This window comes from Anolis carolinensis, chromosome 6, assembly GCF_035594765.1.
Source record: "Anolis carolinensis isolate JA03-04 chromosome 6, rAnoCar3.1.pri, whole genome shotgun sequence".
Taxonomy (NCBI): Eukaryota; Metazoa; Chordata; class Lepidosauria; order Squamata; family Dactyloidae; genus Anolis; species Anolis carolinensis.
The window spans coordinates 80,261,461-80,283,934 of NC_085846.1; the positions used below are offsets into that span (position 1 = coordinate 80,261,461).

At 39.5% G+C, this 22,474-nt stretch overlaps 1 protein-coding gene across 1 annotated transcript in view; it reads left to right on the top strand.

Annotated features, from left to right (window-relative positions):
- Positions 1-22,039, top strand: part of colq (collagen like tail subunit of asymmetric acetylcholinesterase) — a 50,949-nt gene extending 28,910 nt beyond the window's left edge. Inside the window, exons 7-17 of the mRNA XM_008112743.3 lie at positions 1,621-1,683; positions 4,322-4,348; positions 4,542-4,586; positions 6,155-6,190; positions 6,468-6,548; positions 11,707-11,803; positions 12,717-12,856; positions 14,981-15,100; positions 17,083-17,206; positions 17,753-17,855; positions 21,213-22,039. Coding sequence (XP_008110950.1) covers positions 1,621-1,683; positions 4,322-4,348; positions 4,542-4,586; positions 6,155-6,190; positions 6,468-6,548; positions 11,707-11,803; positions 12,717-12,856; positions 14,981-15,100; positions 17,083-17,206; positions 17,753-17,855; positions 21,213-21,282 — 906 coding nt within the window. The 3' untranslated portion in view covers positions 21,283-22,039. The remainder of the gene's footprint in view (positions 1-1,620; positions 1,684-4,321; positions 4,349-4,541; positions 4,587-6,154; positions 6,191-6,467; positions 6,549-11,706; positions 11,804-12,716; positions 12,857-14,980; positions 15,101-17,082; positions 17,207-17,752; positions 17,856-21,212) is intronic.
- The last annotated feature ends 435 nt before the right edge of the window (positions 22,040-22,474 follow it).

Sequence of the window (22,474 nt, forward strand, 5' to 3'; positions counted from 1 at the left end):
AAAATTTGTAATGTTTATTCATTTGATTTCATTTTGATGTACAGCAAACTTGTCAGTAATGTTGAGTTGTCGGAGTTTAGCACATCCCCTTAGACATAGGTTCTGGAGTTCATAACTGCACTTATAAACAAAGGTTTTGGATCCATAGCTAATTCGCATTCCTATAAAATCCCCCAGTCTTGTTTTACTGGGCATCAGTTGCTACAGGTATTTCAACCTCCTGCCCATCAGTGATCTCCAGTGTGAGCGGTATCACAGTATGGAACCTGCTTCTGCTTGTCTCACCTGAAATAGTTGGCAGGAGCAAAGTGGTGGAAATGTCAGTGAAAAAGTTTTTTGAGTGTTGGGAAATTTTGATAAGGAGAATCCTAGATTAGTGAGCATGTTCACAGTTTAGAATATATTGTACACAAAAATGCAAATGGAAAGATTGTGTGCAGAAAACATGTTTGGCAAAGATAATATTTTTGTGCAGAAAACTAATTTACAGTACAAAAAAACCCAGCATTTCAAATGCTCTTTTCTAAGAAGGAAACTTATTTTCTGTTCAAAAAACATTTTTCTGCACAAAAAACAACATGCCTTTTTCTCACATAACTTCCAAATTGAATAGTGTTCCAAAACTGCCTAGCTTTTGACAGTTTGATCCCAATGGGAAAAATGTTTAAATTTGTAAATGTGCTAGATTTGAAGAGGAATTCTCTCTTTCCTTGTTTCCATTCTTTTATCGCTTTATGCAGCAAAAAGTACTTAATTACTTGCTTCTCTTCAAACCAGGGGTTGCAGCATTTGTCCGTGGGCAGCTGCTTTCCAATTTTCCAGCAGGCCACGTGGATGGCCAGAGAGATTTGTGTAAAGACATTTGCAGTGCAGACCATACAGCTGCCAGGCTACGTTTCTAAGTGGCCCGGTGTCTCAGAGAGGATTGCCAGTAATATGTCAGATGAAATTAAGATGCAAGTGAAACTGGCCAGATCTGTTGCCAAAACAGATAATCCAAACAGTTGAACAGCTGATCTCTGCAAAGTAGACCCAACCCAATCAGAAATACAGCCTTTGCGCATCAGAACTTAAAATAAATAGTGGCTGTTCTGGAAAGCTCTGGAAAGTCATCCATTCCAGAGTTTTAAGACAAGAGGGTCTGAAGCTGAAGCCAGTTCTATCTCATCCCTTATTTCCTTTTCTTAAATGGGAATTCTGTCAATCGCTGTGGTCACTAGGGCAAGTTAAAAATGAGGAGTGACCAGACAACCATTCATCCAGGGTAGAGGCAGAGTAAGTGGTTCTTGCCTATTGTAGCAATATAAATTGAGCCGGTCTCCATCTCTAAGTGATAGTTAGGAAATTCTCAGAGCTGCAATCTAGAAAGTGACTTTTCCAAATTCTGCTGGTTGACTTCAGTTTTCTAGTGTTGGTAAAGAATCATCTGTTGCTTAGGATAAGATGTTACACTCCACTATTGCTTCAGTATTTAGGTTGAATGATATGTTGTTCGTCTTAAAGACACACTGCAGGCAGAATTGTAGAAATGATGCATGCTTCTAATGCAGACTCATTCTGTCCCGTTACTTCCACTTTATTGTGGTCACAACAAATAACTCTCTTTATTAACCCTTTTAGGGTGAAAAGGGCGATTTAGGTTTGATGGGCTTGCCAGGTACAAGAGGACCAACGGGCTCTAAGGTTTGTCTACCCAGATGTTATGTTATTACTCTCTGCCTTCTAACAACCGCTTGGAGCTGCTTTATTGGTTAGAAAATGCTTGTGTATATTACGCACAGCAGAAATGTTTATCCGAGGATAGAGAATAATTGAAAATATAGACTTTGCTATTTCTGTGGATATAATAACTCTTTTGACTTTCCTTTGTTAGATACCTTATAGCAAGCCCAAATAAAATAAGCTGAAAGCAAATCCTGGCACTTCATCCTTTGCAGTGCTCTTGAAATATCCCCATCATCCAGTGCCAGTAATTTTATTATACACAGACTTCTTAACTATGCAGAAGGAAAAAATGAACAAAAGAAGCACAGTATGTCCAGTGATGGCCATGGGAGAATGAAAATTCTCTGTGTTAGCCTAATAAAAATGTATAGTATGAAAAAAGGCAGCATCTTTGTTAGCTGAAGATGGTCTGGAGCCTCCGGTGGCCTAGGGGATAAAAGCCTTGTGACTTGAAGGTTGGATTGCTGACCTGAAGGCTGCCAGGTTCGAATCCCACCCGGGGAGAGTGCGGATGAGCTCCCTCTATCAGCTCCAGCTCCATGCGGGGACATGAGAGAAGCCTCCCACAAGGATGGTAAACATCAAAACATCCAGGCGTCCCCTGGGCAATGTCCTTGCAGACGGCCAGTTCTCTCACTCCAGAAGCAACTCCGGTTGCTCCTGACACGAAAAAAAAAGCTGAAGATGGTGTGATTACAAAATGATCATACTAAAAATACAATAAAACAGCAGTGTTGGTCCATGAGAGCAAGCACAACCAACAGTTTACATTCAAGTAGCACACTTTAATTAGACTAAACAAGTTGCAGATATGTTGTGCAGGTTTCCATGTTGTCCGGAATTCTACATCAGGTAATATGAAAAGGACAGGGCACGAAGGAATATGTAGAGAAATTTCAAAATTTGAAGAGATGTTGTTGTGTATATGAAATCTTCAATTAAACTCAGTTTCAAGGTGAAGATTTTGAACTGAATGAATAATTAGTTGGTGTGATGGCATCAGATTACACTTAATAATACATACTGACATCTATGTATATAATGTATGTATGTAAAACCACAGGTTCCTTTATGCAAAATCACATAAACTCCTGTAGTAACATAGAAGAGATACCTAAAATTAACACAGGCCTTGCTAGGTGTTGCGGACAATTACCTGCTGGTTATGCTTTAGCTGGAAATCCTGCATTGAGGATGGAGGTGAACTAGCTGGCCCATGAGGCCCCTTCCAACCCTATCAGTCTATGGCTCTATGCCTGCAAAAGCAAAGCTGGAGACTAAAATTTAACTCATATACCACATTAATAGCAAAAGAGTCCAAATTATGATTACCCGATGATTGAAGGAGACAAGTGTGGTTTCTCAGTTAGTAGAATAGTGTCTGCACTCCAAAAGAAGTCTTAGCATCAGTCACTCAGAAGTGATAACATACTGAGCTAATCCCTTTAATGGTTCATTTATTTTTTATATGAGACTGTCTTAATGGTGTCTTTAAAATGTCTTCAGATTATTTATGATTGTACACATATTTATTATTTATTATAATGCTTGGAGTTATACAATTATACAGTCGACCCTCTGTATTCATGGATTCTGCCATCCACGGTTTGTTTTTTGCCATTTTTATATAAGGGACACCATTTAACTATGCCATTGTAAACAATGGGTATTTTGGTGTCCACATAAGTTCTGGAAGCAAACCCCAGTGGATACAGTTTATTTATTTATTTACAGTATTTATATTCCGCCTTTCTCACCCCAAAGAGGACTCAGGGCAGATCACATTATATACATATAGGGCAAACATTCAATGCCCATATACACATAAAACCGAGACAGAGACAGACGCAGAGACAATTTAACCTTCTCCTGAGGGGATGTTCAATTCTGGCCACAGGGGGGAGCAGTGCTTCATCATCCACTGTGACGGCACTTCCTCATTCCAACGTCATAAATTAGTTAAATTTGCCTCCCCACTTTATAAGTGGTACCTTATTTCCTACTTGATAGATGCAACTATCTTTCGGGTTGCCAGGTCAGCAATGAGCAGGGGCTATTTTTTTAAATTGATGGGTGCTCACCCCGCCACGGGCTGGCCTCGAACTCATGATCTCATAGTCAGAGTGATTTATTGCAGCAGGCTGCTCACCAGCCTGCGCCACAGCCCGGCCCCAGTTGTATTTGATTTCTTCTTCATTTTAATTCCCAAAGCTATTTCAAAGTGCTAACAGGCTTGCCAGGTACATTTTTCTGCCTGAGTGAATGATGCCCTTCACTTACTCAGATGGCGGTGCCCAGAAAATCCTACATATAACTCTGACCATACTTGTAGTACAAATACCATAACAGAGTAAATCACTAATCATTTGCTGTCCATTCATTACACCCAAATCAGCTGCTTGCTATGGCTGCTCTACTGCTTGCTATACCTTGTTGTTTCACTTTATGTATTCTGGTTTATGATTTCTATTAAAGATACAAAGAAAAAAATCTTGGTACCACTAATTGCTTATAGTTTTTCCATCCTGATTTTAATCTCCATATATTAATATGGTTTAACCAACATCAAACATTAAAATAACTGTCCTTTTTCCAGGGTTACCCAGGAAGCAGAGGAGAAAAGGTTAGTGATGCAGAGAACACTTAGCTAGTTATTGAAAAATGCTACCTTTCAAAGGAGGGATGTTTTCATGATTTTTAATAATTCTGGTTTGTTGAGCTTTAATGTGTAACTCTATAGTCAGCACTTGGAAAAAAGATGCCATTTCTGAAATACTGTTTTACATAGCTTTTCTTTCTGAATTTTCTTTCTATAGGGAGCTCAAGGAGAGAAAGGTTTCAAAGGCAGCAAAGGTGACAAGGTAAATTTACCCCCAAAGAGAACCTAAGAGGTTTTTAATATGGTGTCATCTCTTATAGCATTAATAGCATAAATGCTATGCAATAATATATTGTTTAGAATTGGACAAATCTTTTCTCAGAAAGGAAATATGTTCAGCATGGGATTCTCAATTCTTCAAATTCAGGGCACAGGGGTACAATACTGGCCAGTGGGCCTGATGAATGGGGACATGACAACATACACCATACTATGATATTGGGTTACGTGATTTAATAATTTTAATGTTGAAATGGTTTACTGCTTTAGCAGTTGTTTTAATGTATATGTTTTATTTGCCAGGATATGTGTTGTATAGTATTGAATTGTGTCTTTATATGGCCTGCTCTGAGTCCCCTTTTGGGGTGAGAAGGGCAGGATATAAATATGGCAAATAAATAATAAATAAATACTGGCTTTTGGATCCCATTGGTTTCTTCATCAGACTGAGATGGCAAAAAAATCATGATGCTTGAAGCATTTTCTTAAGATGGAGTTAAAGTGGCCCCGAGGAAGGGTTTATACAGACAAAAAGGTTAGACCAAACTTCTTCGTGGCCATTAAGTGACTGAAAGTAAAGGGCTTAATTTGCTGATATGGAAACAGCAAGGCAAAATACCATATACAATTCATCACTGTGCTTAAAGATTGCATTCTGGAATCTTTGTTATCAATAAAATAATACAATATGAACTTGACTTAATTCCAATCAATGTTAGCCTTCTTTCCTGCAGTCATATTTAGTCAAATGTTTGTAATTATCTGTAAGTTTGTACTATTACAAATAGATTTTATAGCTTATTGTAATGAAACAAAATGCTAGAAAAAAATGGATAAAGTCCTTGCCTTAAGCAGCATAAAGCTATCTCTTTTATATTCAGTGTTTGCCATTTTCGTTTTTGGAAGCTATCCTGAGTCTCCTCGGGGAGAGAGGGTAGATTTAAAATAAATTATTATTATTATTATTATTATTATTATTATTATTATTATTATTATTAGCTGTGCCCGGCCACGCGTTGCTGTGGCGAAGTATGGTGGTATGGGAAATAAACTATTGAGGAATTGGTGGTAGTTAAGGTAAAGGATAAAGGTTTTACTTTACTTTATAATTAAGTCCATTATAAATGGGTAATATAGCTGTGTGGAAGGGCCTTGAGTCTACACTTCCATATAATCCAGTTAAAATCAGATAATCTGTATTTTATAGGCAGTGTGGAAGAGGCCTAAGTGAGGCCTAACTCTGCCTGTCCCCTGGGCTGAGTGGGTTGCTAGGAGACCAAGTGGGCGGAGTTTAGCCTTCTAACTGGCAGCAATTGGATAAAAACAATTCTTCCTCTCCCTCTAATTAGGACTTTATTTTTGTTTTCTTTTTGTTGTATGAACGTAGAGGCATGGATGATGGGTTGTGCTGCCAAGTTTAGTGTTTCTGGGATGTGTAGTTTTGTTGTTTTGTCCTAGGCCAAAATTTCATTACCCTTTTATATATATAGATTACGTTAAAATGCTAAAATGGTTTATGGTGTGTTTTTTCTCTCCAATATTTCCTTGCAGGGATACATAGGTTTCCCTGGAATGTTGGGACAAAAGGTATGTGCATACGATACTGGAAATTTTAATGTTGTTGAACCGATTGACTTATATTGGTATTAATATTTCTGAAGATATTTATTAAGTTACATAGTTTACTTCCAGGTTTTTCGCAGAATAATTTTTTGGGTTTTTGAAAAACAGTTGTTGCTTAATATTAGTACCACAAGAAATTTGACACACACACCCCACTTATAAAAATTGTTTGCTGTGTTTAAATAAGATGACTTATTTAATAATATGTACTGAAGTTCTGTCCTTTGTCCTCTCCCTTCAGGGAGAAATGGGTCCAAAGGGGGAATCTGGTGCGCCGGGGCACAGAGGACCAACAGGAAGACCAGGAAAACGAGGAAAACAAGTAGGAATCCTATACTGAATTTTAACCTGCTTAAGCTAAATTATGTGTGATAGTGCTGTATGATTCTAGATGAAGAGGGGGCAAACTGTGGCCATTCTGTTGTTTGTGAACTGCAACTCTCAGCATTTCTCGGTATACGCTATGGCAGTCAGGGCTGATAGGAGGTGCAATTCAGAAGCAGTTGGAAAGCCATCCTTTGCCTGCTTCTACTCTAAACTTTACTTTTTGGGCTTTACAGCAATTGCACTTTGAGTATTTCAAGTACATTAATAGGCAACTTAAGGAAACATTTAGTAAATAAGGGAAAAGATCAATTGTCATTTGGGTTCAATGTCATGGAAGGAAACAAAGTCATTTGCTGGTGATTCATAATAGCACAAGAGAACTATATATCTGGAAGTGAGGAAATAAATAACATGAGGCACCTTCATAAATTATGATGCATTCTTCCAGAAAGTTGGCAAATCATAAAATGCTAATATTTAATGTAAGAAAGAGACCTGGAAAGCAGCCCTGCTTAAGTAAGATGAACTAGGATTTTACCAAGATGGATAAGGGAGCGACAGATCGCCACATCATGGAATACTGCATGGATCTTTAAGTCTGGTATGATACTACTGTTTCAAGAAATTGGAGGAAGAAATCTGTTGCAAGAAAGTAAATGGCCCACATCAGAATGAATTAGTTTAGAAATAAATATAACTTCATTATGCTACCATTAATGCAAGAAAAGTAATGACCATGTCCATTAGAAAAATGGCTCCTATATCCTCTGAGATCTGAAAACTAGTTTTCAATCATTTTTGCAATACTGATTGGGGAATTCCCAGTGGGGCTGGTGAGGGCCTTAGAGGCTCTATGCAACCCACAATTTACTGACATCTTGTCTCAAATTTCCTCTCTTTCTGGTGCTATCTGCTTCAGCAAATAGCTTTTTCTCTTTCCCCGCCCTGCCCCCAGGGCTTATTGATTCAATTGAAGATGCTCATAGAAACCAGATCAGGGATCCCCAAACTGTCTGTGGGCAGGATGAAGACTTCCAAGGTCATTTACCCAGCTCCTGCCATAAAATGTAGGTGTAGGGTCTCTATAAATCTAAAACAACTTGAAGGCACACAACAACAACAATCTCAATTAACTTGACTATGTCATCAGCCAAAAGTAGGACCACACTTCCTATTGAAATGCTGGTAAGTTTATGTTGGTTAAAATTATTCTACGTTTTAAATATTGTATTGTTCTTTTACCTTTCTTGCATTACAAATAAGATATATGAAGTGTGCATAGGAATTGGTTCTATTTTTTTCAAACTATAGTCCAGCTCCCCAACAGTCTGAGGGACCGTGAACTGGACGTCTTCTTAAAAACTTTGAGGACTCCTGATCTAGGTAGTTAGAATAGATCAAGTGAAAATCAGAGGCCTTTGATTTAGTCTTTACTAATTTAGGTCCGGGCCCTGGTGGTGGCGCAGTGTGTTAAAGCGCTGAGCTGCTGAACTTGCGGACCGAAAGGTGCCAGGTTCAAATCCCGGGAGCGGAATGAGCGCCCGCTGTTAGCCCCAGCTCCTGCCAACCTAGCAGTTCAAAAACATGCAAATGTGAGTAGATCAATAGGGAAGGTAACGGCGCTCCATGCAGTCATGCCTGCCACATGACCTTGGAGGAGTCTACGGACAACGCCGGCTCTTCGGCTTAGAAATGGAGATGAGCACCAACCCCCAGAGTCGGTCACGACTGGACTCAACGTCAGGGGAAAACCTTTACCTTTACCTTTACTAATTTAGGTCCAGTTAAGAGTAGAGGCATCCCACTGGCAATGAAGATTCATATAGTTAAAGCAGTGGTGTTCCCCGTAGTAACCTATGGATGCGAGAGCTGGACTATAAGGAAGGTTGAGCGAAGGAAGATAGATGCTTTTGAACTGTGGTGTTGGAGGAAAATTCTGAGAGTGCTTCGGACCGCAAGAAGATCCAACCAGTCCATCCTTGAGGAAATAATGCTGCTCATTGGAGGGAAGGATATTCGAAGCAAAGATGAAGTACTTTGACCACATAATGAGAAGATAGGAAAGCTTGGAGAAGATAATGATGTTATGGAAAATGGAAGGAAAAAAGGAAGAGGGGCCACCCAAGGGCAAGATAGAAGGATGGTATCCTTGGAGTGACTGGCTTGACCTTGAAAGAGTTGGTGGTGGGGACGGCCAACAAGGAGCTCTAGCGTGGATTGGTTCATGAGGTCACAAAGAGTCCGAAATGACTGAACGAATAAACAACCACAATTTAGATCCTATTGATATCAGGAGATCTGCTCTAAATATGACTATGTATGTATGGAAGGGCTGTAGATGATTTGGGGAAGGATCTAAAATGTATATTTAAATAGCTGTTTGTTAAATAAGAGGAGACACTTTTCACCTACTCAGTCATTTCCTGTCTTAGAGCCAGCTGACATCCCCATGCAAAATGCTTGCAGGGGCAGCTAAATTAAGAAGGTGTTACTTCCACTTCCATTCTGAGATCTATCTTGTTTACCTCAGTGACTCCTTCAAGCTCATGCCAAGACTCTTCTCAGACTTTTAAAGTTACGCCAGGCCAGGCTATATTCAAACCTATGAGTCTCCATCTTACAAGTGCCAATTTAACAACCACAACTACTATAAGCATAACATAAAATACATATTTCATAGTTTTGATGGACTTCAAAGTGTTAGGGTAAAATTTATCTTAGGAATTCAACTCAGGATAGTGCAGAATATTTTATGCAAAAGCCCATCCACAGTGACAGTCTGTTGTGTCTTTGAGCAACTCTTCACTTTATTTTCCTCCTCCCTACTCTGCCGCTTGTGTACTCAACCAGTCGGTTATCCCTTACCGCAGCTGCGCATCGTCGCCAAAATGGCGACTATGTTGAGAAGTGGTATTTGGGTGTGGCTTTCAACTGCATATGGTAAATGTTCTCTCCTATACTTTGTTCATTTTTAATTCCAAAACGTAATCTACTTTCTGGATAACCCTTGTACTTTAAGTTGATAGCATCCACCAATTGAACACTAGTGTCCCAGAAGACAGAAGCAATATTTGTACTGCAAATGGTTCAAATGCAACCAACACAAACAGAGCTTGTAAAAAAGTCTGGCTTTGATACTCCCGCTTGAGTTATGAGAAAAGAAACAAGCTGTGATTTGTGCTACAAATCCTAAGTATCGCTTTGAACTAACTGCATTAAGCAGCAATCCTTAGCAGTATGTTCTCTAGGTTTTTGTTTCCTGTTCATTAAAGAACCATCTCTTCTTCAGCAATACCCTGGTTTATTTCCAAGAGATTTTAAAGAGGCTGCCCCATTTGCCCACAGTATTTCTTGTGTGGTAGACACACACTGGGGGGGGGGGGGTACATTTCACTCTGTATCTAGTAATTGACTAATTTAAGTAGAGAAGCGTATATTTCTGTTGTAGTTGGTGTGACAATATATGAATGAATTTGTTCCCTAATGTTTCCTTGTGAACGTGTTGCCGAAGGCTTTCATGGCCAGGATCACAGGGTTGTTGTGTGTTTTCTGGGCAGTATGGCCATGTTCCAGAAGTATTCTCCCTGACGTTTCGCCCACATCTATGGCAGGCATCCTCAGAGGTTGTGAGATATATGTTAAGGCATTGAATGTTTGCCTTATATGTGTAATGTGATCCGCCCTGAGTCCCCTTCGGGGTGAGAAGGGCGGAATATAAATACTGTAAATAAATAAATATATGCCTCACAACCTCTGAGGATGCCTGCCATAGATGTGGGTGAAACGTCAGGAGAGAATACTTCTGGAACATGGCCATACTTTCCTTGTGAACCTTTTTGAGTCTCACTAGTAAGTCATTCTATGGAATGTACAGAACCAGAGAATTAATGGGACTTTAAGCCAAATGGTTGAATAATAATAATAATAATAATAATAATAATAATAATAATAATAATAATACATAATGCCATTGCTCAGATGATCCATTGGAACTTGGGCCACGAATATTGTCTGCCTGTGACAAAAAAACTGGTAGGATCACAAGCCTGAAAAAGGTACAGAAAATGAACACGCAGGACTACTCTGGGACTTCCGAATTCAGACTGAGTTTTGGAGAACAGTATTCCTGACCTCACGATCATGTTTTTAAAAAAGTATGGGTCGTCGATGTTGTAATCCTAGGTGACAGCAGAATCGATGAGAAGCAACTGGAAAAGTTTACACGATTTAAAGACCGAACTGTAAAGACTCTGGCACATGCCAGTAAAGGTGGTCCCAGTGGTGATCGGCACACTGGGTGCAGTGCCTAAATGACTTGGCCAGCACTTAAAAACAATCGGTGCCAACAAAATTACCATCTGTCAGCTGTAAAAGGCCACCCTACATGGATCTGCCTGCATTATTCGCTGATATATCACATAGTCCTAGACACTTGGGAAGTGTCCAACGTGTGATCCAATACAACAGCCAGCATAGTGATCTTGTTTGCTATGTACTAATCTTGTTTTTTAAATATAATAATAATAATAATAATAATAATAATAATAATAATAATAATAATACCTGCCTCTCCTTGCAATGCAAGACAGAAATACTTCATTTGTTCATGTATCGTTATTTTTCTTGTGTATAGATTATCCTTTGGTGAACTTATGGTGGCATACTCTTCCTCCCATTTGATTGTGTGAGGTAGCTCAGATGGAGAGAGAGTGATTTGCCCTAACTCACCTCAATGATCAGTGAGGATTGGATCATAGCTTGTCTAGTCCACTGACCACTGTACCATACTTGGTCTTTTAAGGCACTTCATCACACGGGCCTTTCCAAGCATTGTGGGACACTTATAGCACACTTCATCTACAGAGCCCCACACTGCCCATCACAAGTCGCACACTCACTCTTGGCGGGGCTCCTATGACGCTTCACCCAGAATTTGCAACGGGGAAGTGTCACTATGGGCTAGGCAGGGCGCATGGTGACAGGATTGCCCACGGAGGCTGGCGAATCCCCCCCCCTGCCCCTCATCAATATGATGAAGTCCTTCAGAGGTTGTTGAGATCTATCTCAGATTCTATGAACCTAATTTATGTTTTAAAATATTGCAATGTGTCTGGAAGAAATTTAAATAAACAATCCATTGTTTTATGTACTAGGGGCAAAAGGGAGACATAGGACCTCCTGGAATTGCAGGCCCACCTGGTCGACCCGGTCCACCTGGTCAGCCTGGTCCACCAGGAACTTCAGTATCAGGTAAGACAAGTTTCTGTGCTCCCTTGCAACTACCCCTTGTATAATTCGATCCAATCCTTGTATCTGTGGAATATACATTCCTGAACATACCATGGAAACAAGGAACCATGGATAATAGCAAAATCTATTGAAATGAAAATAAAGATGGATTCCTTTGCCTGTATAGATTCAGCCATAGAAACCACCATATTTCTTCAATTCTAAGACACCATTGATTATAAGACACATACTAATTTCAGTATCACCAAAAGGAAAAAAACCTTTTATTTATATGTAAAAAGCACCCCATTTTTAGAAATGTTTATATGAGGGAAAATGCATCTTAGAATGGAAGAAATTGTGTATACAGTGTTCCCTCACTTATCGCGGGGGTTACGTTCCAGAGCCACCCGCAATAAGTGAAAATCCGTGAAGTAGGGACACTATATTTTAATTTTTATACATTATTTTAGTAGTTATACACTATTTTAAGTCTTTATCAACCAATCGTGTGTTGATAAATCGCCTCCTTTTCCTCCCGTTGCTGCTTGGGCTCCTTTTCTCTCCCTTCAGCTTCTCCTTCTTCCCTTCCTTTGGCTGTAAATTGTAATTTTTTTTATGATTTATAATATTCTTTTAGAGTTTATTGAAAAACCGCGGAACAGCGAATCCGCGAAAAGTGAACCGTGACGTAGTGAGGGAACACTGTATTCCATGGTAACGTTTTCAGAAAATCAAACATCAATGCGTTATTAAACATGACACAGCTCGGTCCAAACTTGTAATAAGAAGCAGACTTGCACACACAAAATTGATAGTTTCTCCATTGCAAATATTAGACATTTTGACTGCAGGTAGGGTTCTAATTTTCTCTTTTCAGGATGTCTTTGTCTATTTCAGCACCATCCTAGTGTGGCACTCTGATATTTTCTAGGGCAACTAACAATGGGGCCAAAAGGGGAACGAGGGCTTCCTGGATCTCCAGGGAAATGTCTCTGCAACTCTCAGCCAAATGTGAATAACCCGCATTATGAGGAACCACTCTTTGGACAGGCGTTTTCAAAAGTTCCTGCAGTAAGTGAGTCTGATAGCAGTTAATCTGGACATATTTTGTAAATGGGCCATCTAGGATTGTTTTTGACAACTGAATGCAATTTTGAATGCAGTTTTCCTGCTTTTTGGCAGAGGGGTTGGATTGGATGGCCCACGAGATCTCTTCCAACTCTATAATTTTATTATTCTAACGGGGGCTGCTATGGGAACATTTGAGAATGCTACAAATTTGTTTCTGGGATGTGGGGAGAATGATGTTTCAAAGCAATCATTATTGATTTACAAGGTTGCTCTTCAGCATTTGCTCTGTTCTGACAACAAATGGCTTGGCAATTATAAGCTGTATCTATAATTCTGGAATTCCAAAATTCCAAATATCAGCACATTAGAGGAAAAAACCACATAGTGTGCACAATATGGATCAGGATCATTACTAGCACATTGAAAAGGCTTATACTTTTCCCTAGAGCCTTTCCTCCTCTTTAAATGTGAAGAGGTTTTAAAAAAATAAAATGCCAATGCTGATGCCAATGGAAGCTTTTTTCCTTTGATTTTTGAAAGAAAAAATGGGGAGATTGGAATACTACAGATTTTCTTTGCAGTTTGAAGGAAAATAGAGCATGGCTGCAGGCTAAGTTTGTAGCATAGTGTGGAGTTTAGTCCTTAGACACTAGAATGCTGGAGTTTCTTTAACTCTTTTCTATTATTCTATACAGTCAGTTCTTCTCATTCACTGGGGCTAGGGGTGAAGGCCCCCATAAATGTGGAAAAACTTCAAATAAAAATGTTTCTTTTAAACCTAAGAGGATATCTAACTCCTCCATGATTATCATGTGGTCAATTTCCATTGAAGGTTGACTGTAGAGTTGCACAGGAGGATTTAGAGCAGTGATTCCCAACCTTTTTTTTTGATCAGGGACCATTTTGACCAGGAACCACTCTCCAACATTAGTACCAAAAGAATTACAAATCCGTTTTTGGTCAACTTTAGATTCGGTTTGGTTATTTGGGGGGCTGATTCAGAAAATTGCATTGGATAGACCACATCAGTTCTAGTTTTTGATACAGAACATATGCCATCCTGCAGTCGCCATCTGCTCGCCCACAGAAAACTATATTTCATAATTTAGAACTGATATGGTCTATCCAATGCAATTTTCTGAAACAGCATCCCAAATAACCCCAGGTGTAAAAAGGAAGACATCAAGAAAAAATGTTTTCATTTGGGCTGTGTTATTATCTTTAGTAACGGTGAGGCCGTGGGCCATATTGTAGTTCTTGCAGACCACTGGTGGTCCATGAATTACAGATTGGGAACTACTGACCTTGAGTCTCCTAGAAACCATATTAATCAAATTCACAAAAGTTAAAACCAACAAATGTCGAGGGACAGCTTTACAATATGATGTCATTGATGGGGCTTAGCATCCCATTTTATGTTTCAATGTGGACTTTATTGACATTTTGTTTCCAGCCAGGCAATAACCAATTATTATCCATTTGAAGATAACAATCCAGACAGTTGTTCCACCTGCTTCTTCAGTTCCTGGGAAATCACATTTCCCTTGTAATCAAACCACGATTGATTTGCTGCAGCCATGCGATTTATCCCCTGCTATTACTTCAACTTGTGGTAATGAGATTTGAATAGATTGTGGTGCAAACCACCCTAGATATCTATTGAATAGTGCCTGGGATATCATTGATATGCATATCACAAATCCTTTCACCTTCTATCCATTAAGGAATGTAACACATTGCTGTCTTTATGTTCCCGCTTGGTTCCTCTTTGGAGGATATACAGTCTCTCCTTCAAAATCTGCAAAGCATCTTTCTTCCAATCTCTTTTCATTTTATTTTTTAAAATATTATCCCATTGCTTTTAATAAGTTATTTAACACTTTTTTATTCACAAGGACAGGCACGCATCAACACTAGTATTGGATGAAATCATACAACACATACAGATTTCTAGAAATTGCAATAGAAGTGATTTTTAGAGCTAGGGGTCATAGGAATTGAAAAGGCCTTGGCTGTACGACCTTCAAATTTAGAATCGCATCTCTGTTGCAAACCGTTATTCTGATGCAATATGTGTTAGAACAGCAGTCTAGTTTCCTCCAATTTTTTATGTTTCTTCTCCAGATCTTTGTTGTAAATAACCAAGAAGAGCTGGACCGGCTAAATACAGAAAATGCCCTAGCATTTCGAAGAGATCAAAGATCTTTGTATTTCAAAGACACTTTTGGGTGGCTTCCAATCCAGGTAAATAATCCATCACCAATGAAAATACTGTAATTTTTATTAAGTGCTTCATTTTCCAAACACTGAAATGTCTCTGTTTGAAAATACATCATTTAAGTGTGTTTTGTCTATGACAGTGGTTCTCAACCTGTGGGTCCCCAGATGTTTTGACCTTCAACTCCCAGAAATCATAACAACTGGTAAACTGACTAGGATTTCTGGGAGTTGTAGGCCAAAACACCTGGGGACCCACAGGTTGAGAACCACTGGTCTATGACAATGAATGTTGTGTATGTACGTGTAGTTACCATTTATTTATTTGTTTATTTAATATTCTAATCTTCACTCCATATGGCAAAGGCAGGTGCTGTGGCCATGTTGGTCTCAGGGAGGTTGAAAGTTGGTCTTCAGATTCTCTGAGGTCTAAACATAGTCAGTGACTTCTGAGAATTTTATGGTAATTTTCAGTACTGTAGGGGCCGGGCTGTGGCGCAGCTGGCTAGTAACCAGCTGCAATAAATCACTACTGATTGAGAGGTCATGAGTTCGAAGCCCGGGTCGGGTTAAGACCCCGACCATTAAATAGCCCGGCTTGCTGTTGACCTGTGCAGCCCCGAAAGACAGTTGCATCTGTCAAGTAGGGAAATTTAGGTACGCTTTATGCGGGAGGCTAATTTAACTAATTTACAACATCATAAAACTGCCAGCAAAACACGAGGAAAGGAATGAGGAAGTACAGCCACTAGTGGACAGTGAAGCAACAGCTCCCCCTGTGGCCGGAATCGTGAAGCTGGAAAAAAAATGTTAAATGCCTCTGTGTCTGTCTATATATGTTGTTTGTCTGTTGGCATTGAATGTTTGCCATATATGTGTTCATTGTAATGCGCCCTGAGTCCCCTTCGGGGTGAGAAGGGCAAATATAAATACTGTAAATAAATAAATAAATAAATACTGTACAAATATGGATCTCATACTTATTTACCAAAATCATTGAGAAGCAGGCCCAAATTGTTTATGGTATTGCTTAATCACACATAAAAATGTGGGCTGTGGAAATGTTTTCTTCCCTACCCATCCTATATCCATTTGAGAAAGAGAATGGTTAAACATTCAGCAGTGTTATATCTGTGGTGCTAAGAGTTCAGGCTTCTACATCATAGAAAAAAAGTAGAGGTTGGGGAAATGCATCCTCTCCATGTAGGTCAGTGGTTCTCAACCTGTGGGTCCCCAGGTGTTTTGGCCTACAACTCCCAGAAATCCCAGCCGGTTTACCAGCTGTTAGGATTTCTAGGAGTTGAAGGCCAAAACATCTGGGACCCACAGGTTGAGAAGCACTGATCTAGGTCAAGTAATCAATCGCCTAATACAAAACAATATGACTTACATTATGTTTGGGATGTATACTAATAGGTAGATTCCAAGCATGTGAGATATATATGAGAGATATGCCCATGACAGATGTACAGGCTTACACATACATACAAGAGTAGTCCTACCATTGGAGCATGAAGTGGAAGCAGATGCTGGACGGCAGCTGGTGCTCCCAGATGTTCCTCCTGGGAATCCTACTCACTTCCCTCTTTTAGAAGAAAGTCCTGTGTGCATCCGGCATTCTTGAACCTTGCCATCTGCATTTGGGTGTGGTGGAAACCAAAACCTAGTATAAATTTACTATCCCATTGATATTGAAGTGATTGACTGCCACTACTTACTGTCCTAGAATTCAGTGGAAGACACTGTCATATCATAGCATTTAACAGTCTAATCAATTTCTATTCCAGGAATAGGTGAAAGACCATGTTGTCCTTTGTCTAGGCAGCAGAATGTTTTGGACTTCCCATTCTGCAGCTGTCAGAATCAAACCTCCAACAGCAGTGAATTTTCAACAGTTAAGAACAAGAATGTTCTTTTCAGCGGTCACTGTTCCTTAATAATTTGTCTCTCCATGACAACTATAATGTTTATGGTTCACATGAAGTAACCATTCTGTATTTATTCAACAGCTTACCCGTCTCTATTCTATCGACTATCCGGTTGATGATAGCAGCTCCATCTGTGGAGATGGGATCATCCAAGATGGAGAAGAATGCGATGATGGCAATACTGTTGTGACTGATAACTGTATACGTATGTATATCTAATTTGACTGCTTTATTTTACTTAAAAGTCCTAAAATAAAAAGACAAACAGCTGAGTTGTGCTGTACTGTGCTGACATAGCAACACAGGAACTCTCCTCAACCATCAGTGGGTTCTATCCTAATGCAATAAGTAGTTCGGCCATTGATCTGAGTCGGAATCAGTTTTAGTGATTACTGAAAGCAATTGTCTTCTAGTATCCTATCTATCTGTCTTTTCTGTCCGTCCATCCATCTAATTGTCCATCCATCAGCTATCTATCTAGCTATTATCTCCCAAAGTAACAGCTGTCTGTGGGAAGGGTTTTAACATGGAATGCTATATACAGGAAGATCTCCACGCAAGTGAAAGTGTCACACTATCAGCCGCCCCACTCACATGCAAACTGTGCCATATACAGCTGGACTCATTAAGGCTTCCTCCATACAAGGCATTTAGTGCTTCATGCATGGACATTAGGAAAGGAACTTACTTCCATCAGAAGGTTGAAGAGGATTAATATATAGTAATTGCTCTTTTATTCCATGTTTCTTAGGATGTCGCCGTGCATATTGTGGAGACGGCTACCGACGGGAAGGTATTGAAGACTGTGATGGGCAAGACTTTGGCTATTTAACCTGTAAAACATATCTCCCTGGGTATGACAAATCTCTATCTTTATTTTTGTTGAATCAGACTAATGTTATTTGGTCAAAATGGAGGAGAAATTGCACGAGGGATGAAGACTGGGTACTTTTTAATTATTTTTGTTCTCTTCGCCCTGAACCAATTATTGTGAAATGACACACGCAAGGCTGCAATTTGTTTTACCCCACTTTGCATTCTGAACTCTCAACTCATGGGAAGAGGGTCCCAGAGACAGAGTTGTTTGTCAAGTTAAATTTTGGGGATGAAAAGAGACCGGGGAGAGTTGCGCTTAAAGTACATGTGCTGTTGGAACATGGTGAAACATGACATGACGCATCTGGTAATGTCAGTGAGTAAAGAACTGTAGAAAAGAATATTGCCATCCAGTAGTTCTCAGGATGTGACTTTTTCTGCATCTTTAGGAAATTAATGGTTCAAGAGAGGCATGGGGTGCCTGAGTCCTCCAGCAACACTAAAACATCTCTCACATGATCAGGATTAGTGGCTCAGAATTGTTCTCTGTTGCTGGAAATATTGCCAAGAGGTGTGACCAAGGCCACATCTACACTGCCATATAATGCAGTTTCAGAATGCAAATTAACTGCATGGCAGTATAGACTCATATAATCCAGTTCAATGCAATTCAGTATGCATTATATGAGTCTACACTGACCATGTAATGCAGTTAAAACTGTATTATATGGCAGTGTGGATGAAGCCCAAGAAAGATAGGGGATGGAGGTGGGATTCTGCTTCCTTTCTGTTTTCCTTGAAGGCTTAACCTCTTTGTTGAAAAATGCATTTCCTACTGCATTTAGACTTTAATGGTCTCTGCAGAAGCACATTCCATGTTATAAAAGGAGAGGCTGTAATGTTTCAAGAAATTTAAAATTTTGTGGTTGCAGTTTTCTATCAATTACACAATGGAGCTGCAAAAGACTAATTAAGTCCAGTGTTGTCATGCTTTTCTTTAATCCCCATGGTACATGGATGAGAATTGTGCTCACTTACAATATGACCTGTGGGCATTGATATTAATAGCTTGCCTTGGTCAGCAGCATTTTACCTGCTGTAGTTTTGTCATTCTGTCAAGTGTTGTTACTGTCTTACAGGAAACATTTAATCTGCAAATTAAATTACCTGCAGAGTCCTCATGGCTCATGATAGAATAATGTGTTAATTGCCAGGAATAAGAGAGTATAAGAGTCGGTTCTGCAAATCATCTTCTGTGTTAACTCTCAGGATGTAATTGTAACTACCTAGAACAGCCTGTAGATCAGGGGTGGGAAATTGTGGCAGGTCTGGGAGCAGGCAAAAAAGTGAAAAAACCCAGAAGTGAATGGAAGTCAACCTTTGAGTTTGAGAAACAGTATAGAAAGACATAGTGAGGCAATCGTTCCACCGGAGTGGCAATGAATTTCATCCTAATATCAATTTAGGTCTGGAACAAGCCACAGAAGTTCATTTTCTTGACACCACCAATGGACATCTATGTACAGTAGAATCTCACTTATCCAATACAAATGGGCCGGAAGAATGTTGAATAAGCGGAAATGTTGGATAATAAGGAGGGATTAAGGAAAAGCCTATGAAACATCAAATTACGTTATGATTTTATGCACCAAAACATCATGTTTTACAATGTCTGCCACTTGTCTGGGAGCGTGGCTGCACTTGTGTTATTGTTGGGCGTGTTGGCCCGCTGCACATTGCTGCCTAGAGAAACAGCTGTGGATCCGAGTGGGAGGCGGACTGTGTTGGATAATACAGAATGTTGGATAAGCAAAGGTTGGATAAGTGAGACTCTACTGTATATATAAACTTTATTTATATCCTGCCACCATCTCCCAGAAGGGACTCAGGGCAGCTTACAAGGCACTCCAGGGTGCACATATAACATACAACAGATAAAAACGGTACAAAAGTATAGAACAAGTCACATAAAATTACAACAACAACCCACGTCAACACATAAAATAGCATAAAATCAAAATAATACAATGCCGTTAACTCACAAAGTGCCAGCTTCATATGGGTCCATTCAGCCTACTCAAGGTCAAAGGCCTGCCTGAAAAAGGCCTGTTTTCAGGTTGGAACTGAAGCATTGAAGAGTGGGGCTAATCTAATCTCTTTGGGAGAGTATTACAGAGCTGGGGGGCCACCACAGAGAAGGCCTTCTTTTTTGTCCCCACCAACAGTACTTGAAACGGTGGTGGGACCGAGGTAAGGGCTTCCTCTGTCAATCTCAGAGCCCATGCCTGTTCGTAGAAAGAGATGCGGTCATATATATATATATATATATATATATATATATATATATATCCCTTTCTCCATGTATGTGTGCGTACATATATCCCTGCGCTTATTTGCACACTTCCAGTGTACTCCTAGAACATCCTACAAAATCTATAAACAATAACCAAACTCACTGTTATAACCACATATGCTCAGTCCCATAAGACAGAAGCTCTAAATCCATGGATTTACAGCAGACATTTCTTACACTACAATAGCCACCAAAAACAGAAAACAATAGAATGCCTCTAATAGTCAGCTACACGTCTGAGTTTAGACTGCTTGAAGGCAGAAACGGCACAAATCTGACACCATAAATAGCAGTACACCCAGACCAGTTGCAGAAGGCTTCATGGACATTAACTCTCAGATCTTTGAGGGCGCTTCCAGACAGGTGCTCCTAGATCATGTTTACTATTAGTGGCCTTGAGTCCCTATTACAGGAAAAGGGTGGGATTTTTTAATTGTGTCAGAAGTGAATTGAGAACATGCTGCAAGTCGCTTCTGGTGTGAGAAAATTGGTCATCTTCAAAGACTTTGCCCAGGGGATGCTTGGATGTTTCACCATCCTGCTGGGGACTTCTCTCGTGTCCCTGCATGGGAAGCTAGAGCTGACAGATGGGAACTCACCCCATCTCACGGATTTGAACTGCCAACCTTCAGGTCAGCAGTTCAGGCAGCACATTGCTCCTGGGGTGGGATAAAAATAAAGTACATAAATAATAAATATATTCCTTATTCACTCCATCCTCTGTCCTTCTTATTGTAAAAGGGGCTAACATGACTATCTCTTTGAATTTTACGTTTGATACTTGATATAATACACAACCTATATGAGTAATAGTCTATCAGTTTGAATAAACTTATCCATCCCTGCCCTGGCAAGTAACTTGATCAAATTTGGTACAACAAATGAAAAATTATTGTAGATGAAGGGCAGGCAAGGAAACCAGAAGTATCATAGATGATGCTATATTTTAGAATAGGTGCAAACCTGGTGTGTATTCAAGCCTCGCTCACCTACCCCCTGACATTCACATATCATTATTTGTGTGTTTTTCTTTCTTTCTTAGGTCTTATGGAAAGTTACGATGCACTTCCTATTGCTTTATTGACTCTACAGACTGTCGATATTTTACATGAAAACTGGGGCAGGAGGTGAGTATCCTTCATATGACATGGACAGAGCAGAAACTGTGTTATCATCAAACTACTCCTGGACAGTAGATAAATAGCATTTCTCTGTGATGAAACTACCGATGTCATGTTTATCAGAGATGCATTTTTAGTCAATTCACACACTGGAAAAAAATAGGACTGCTGCAACCTGTCTTAGTAGAATTACAACAGCATTCAATATCAAGACTTACTTTTTCCATGGCTGCTTACAGAACTTCCCCTGTGCAACAGGAACAAAACCAAACTACTGGAACATTACTTTACTTCGATACTGTTACTTCAGAAGAACACAACAATACCTCAACTTAGCACTGTTAGTCCTACAAACAAGCTCTTCAAGGTTATTTTTTAAAAAGACTTTCCAGTATAAACACAAAGGATATACTCATAAGGACTATTTAAAGTGTTTTTTCTACAATGTGAACTTTGTACATGCTCTAGTTGCATGAAAGGTGCATTTAAATTAGCGAGAAGCCCGCAGTTTGTCCATATTGACTTTCAACAACTTAAGCTACAATCCAAACATTCTAACATTGAGGATAAATCCCATTGGATTCGCTTTGTGAGTGATTATGTCAAGGAAATTAATTAGTCAGCTTTGCTTGGAAATAGAATTTACTGGGGGAAAAATCAAAGATGTAAACAGATATTTATTTATAATGAGAGTGACTTTTATAGGAACATACAAATGGGATTTGATGCACAACAAAAATGACAAGGTATCCGATGCTACCTTAAAAACAAACAGGTTTTATGTGGCATGTTTGGTGGACTTTATTCCACTTCATCAGATGCTTTGAGAAGAGAGCTATACTTGCATATCAGCAAGGTTAAAAGAATGGAGCAACGGACTTTCAAAACACATGGAAAGTGTCTGCCTATCTCAGCAAAGAACTGACAGCACCTTGTGATACCCAACTGTTCAGAAGAGAGTCTTATTATATTCAGTTGGGCTCACTACCAAGAAGCTATGGGGGAAATTGTAGCAAATTAATTGAGTTTTTCATGAGATGGCCCACTTCAAGACAGCTAGCTCATGTAGAATGCATTCTTACTGCCTAAGCATCATGTTTCTGATGAGGAATAATAATATATTCTATGTTAATATGCCTGAAATATGCATCCTTATGCAACAGCACAGGAAGGTTGCATTTTA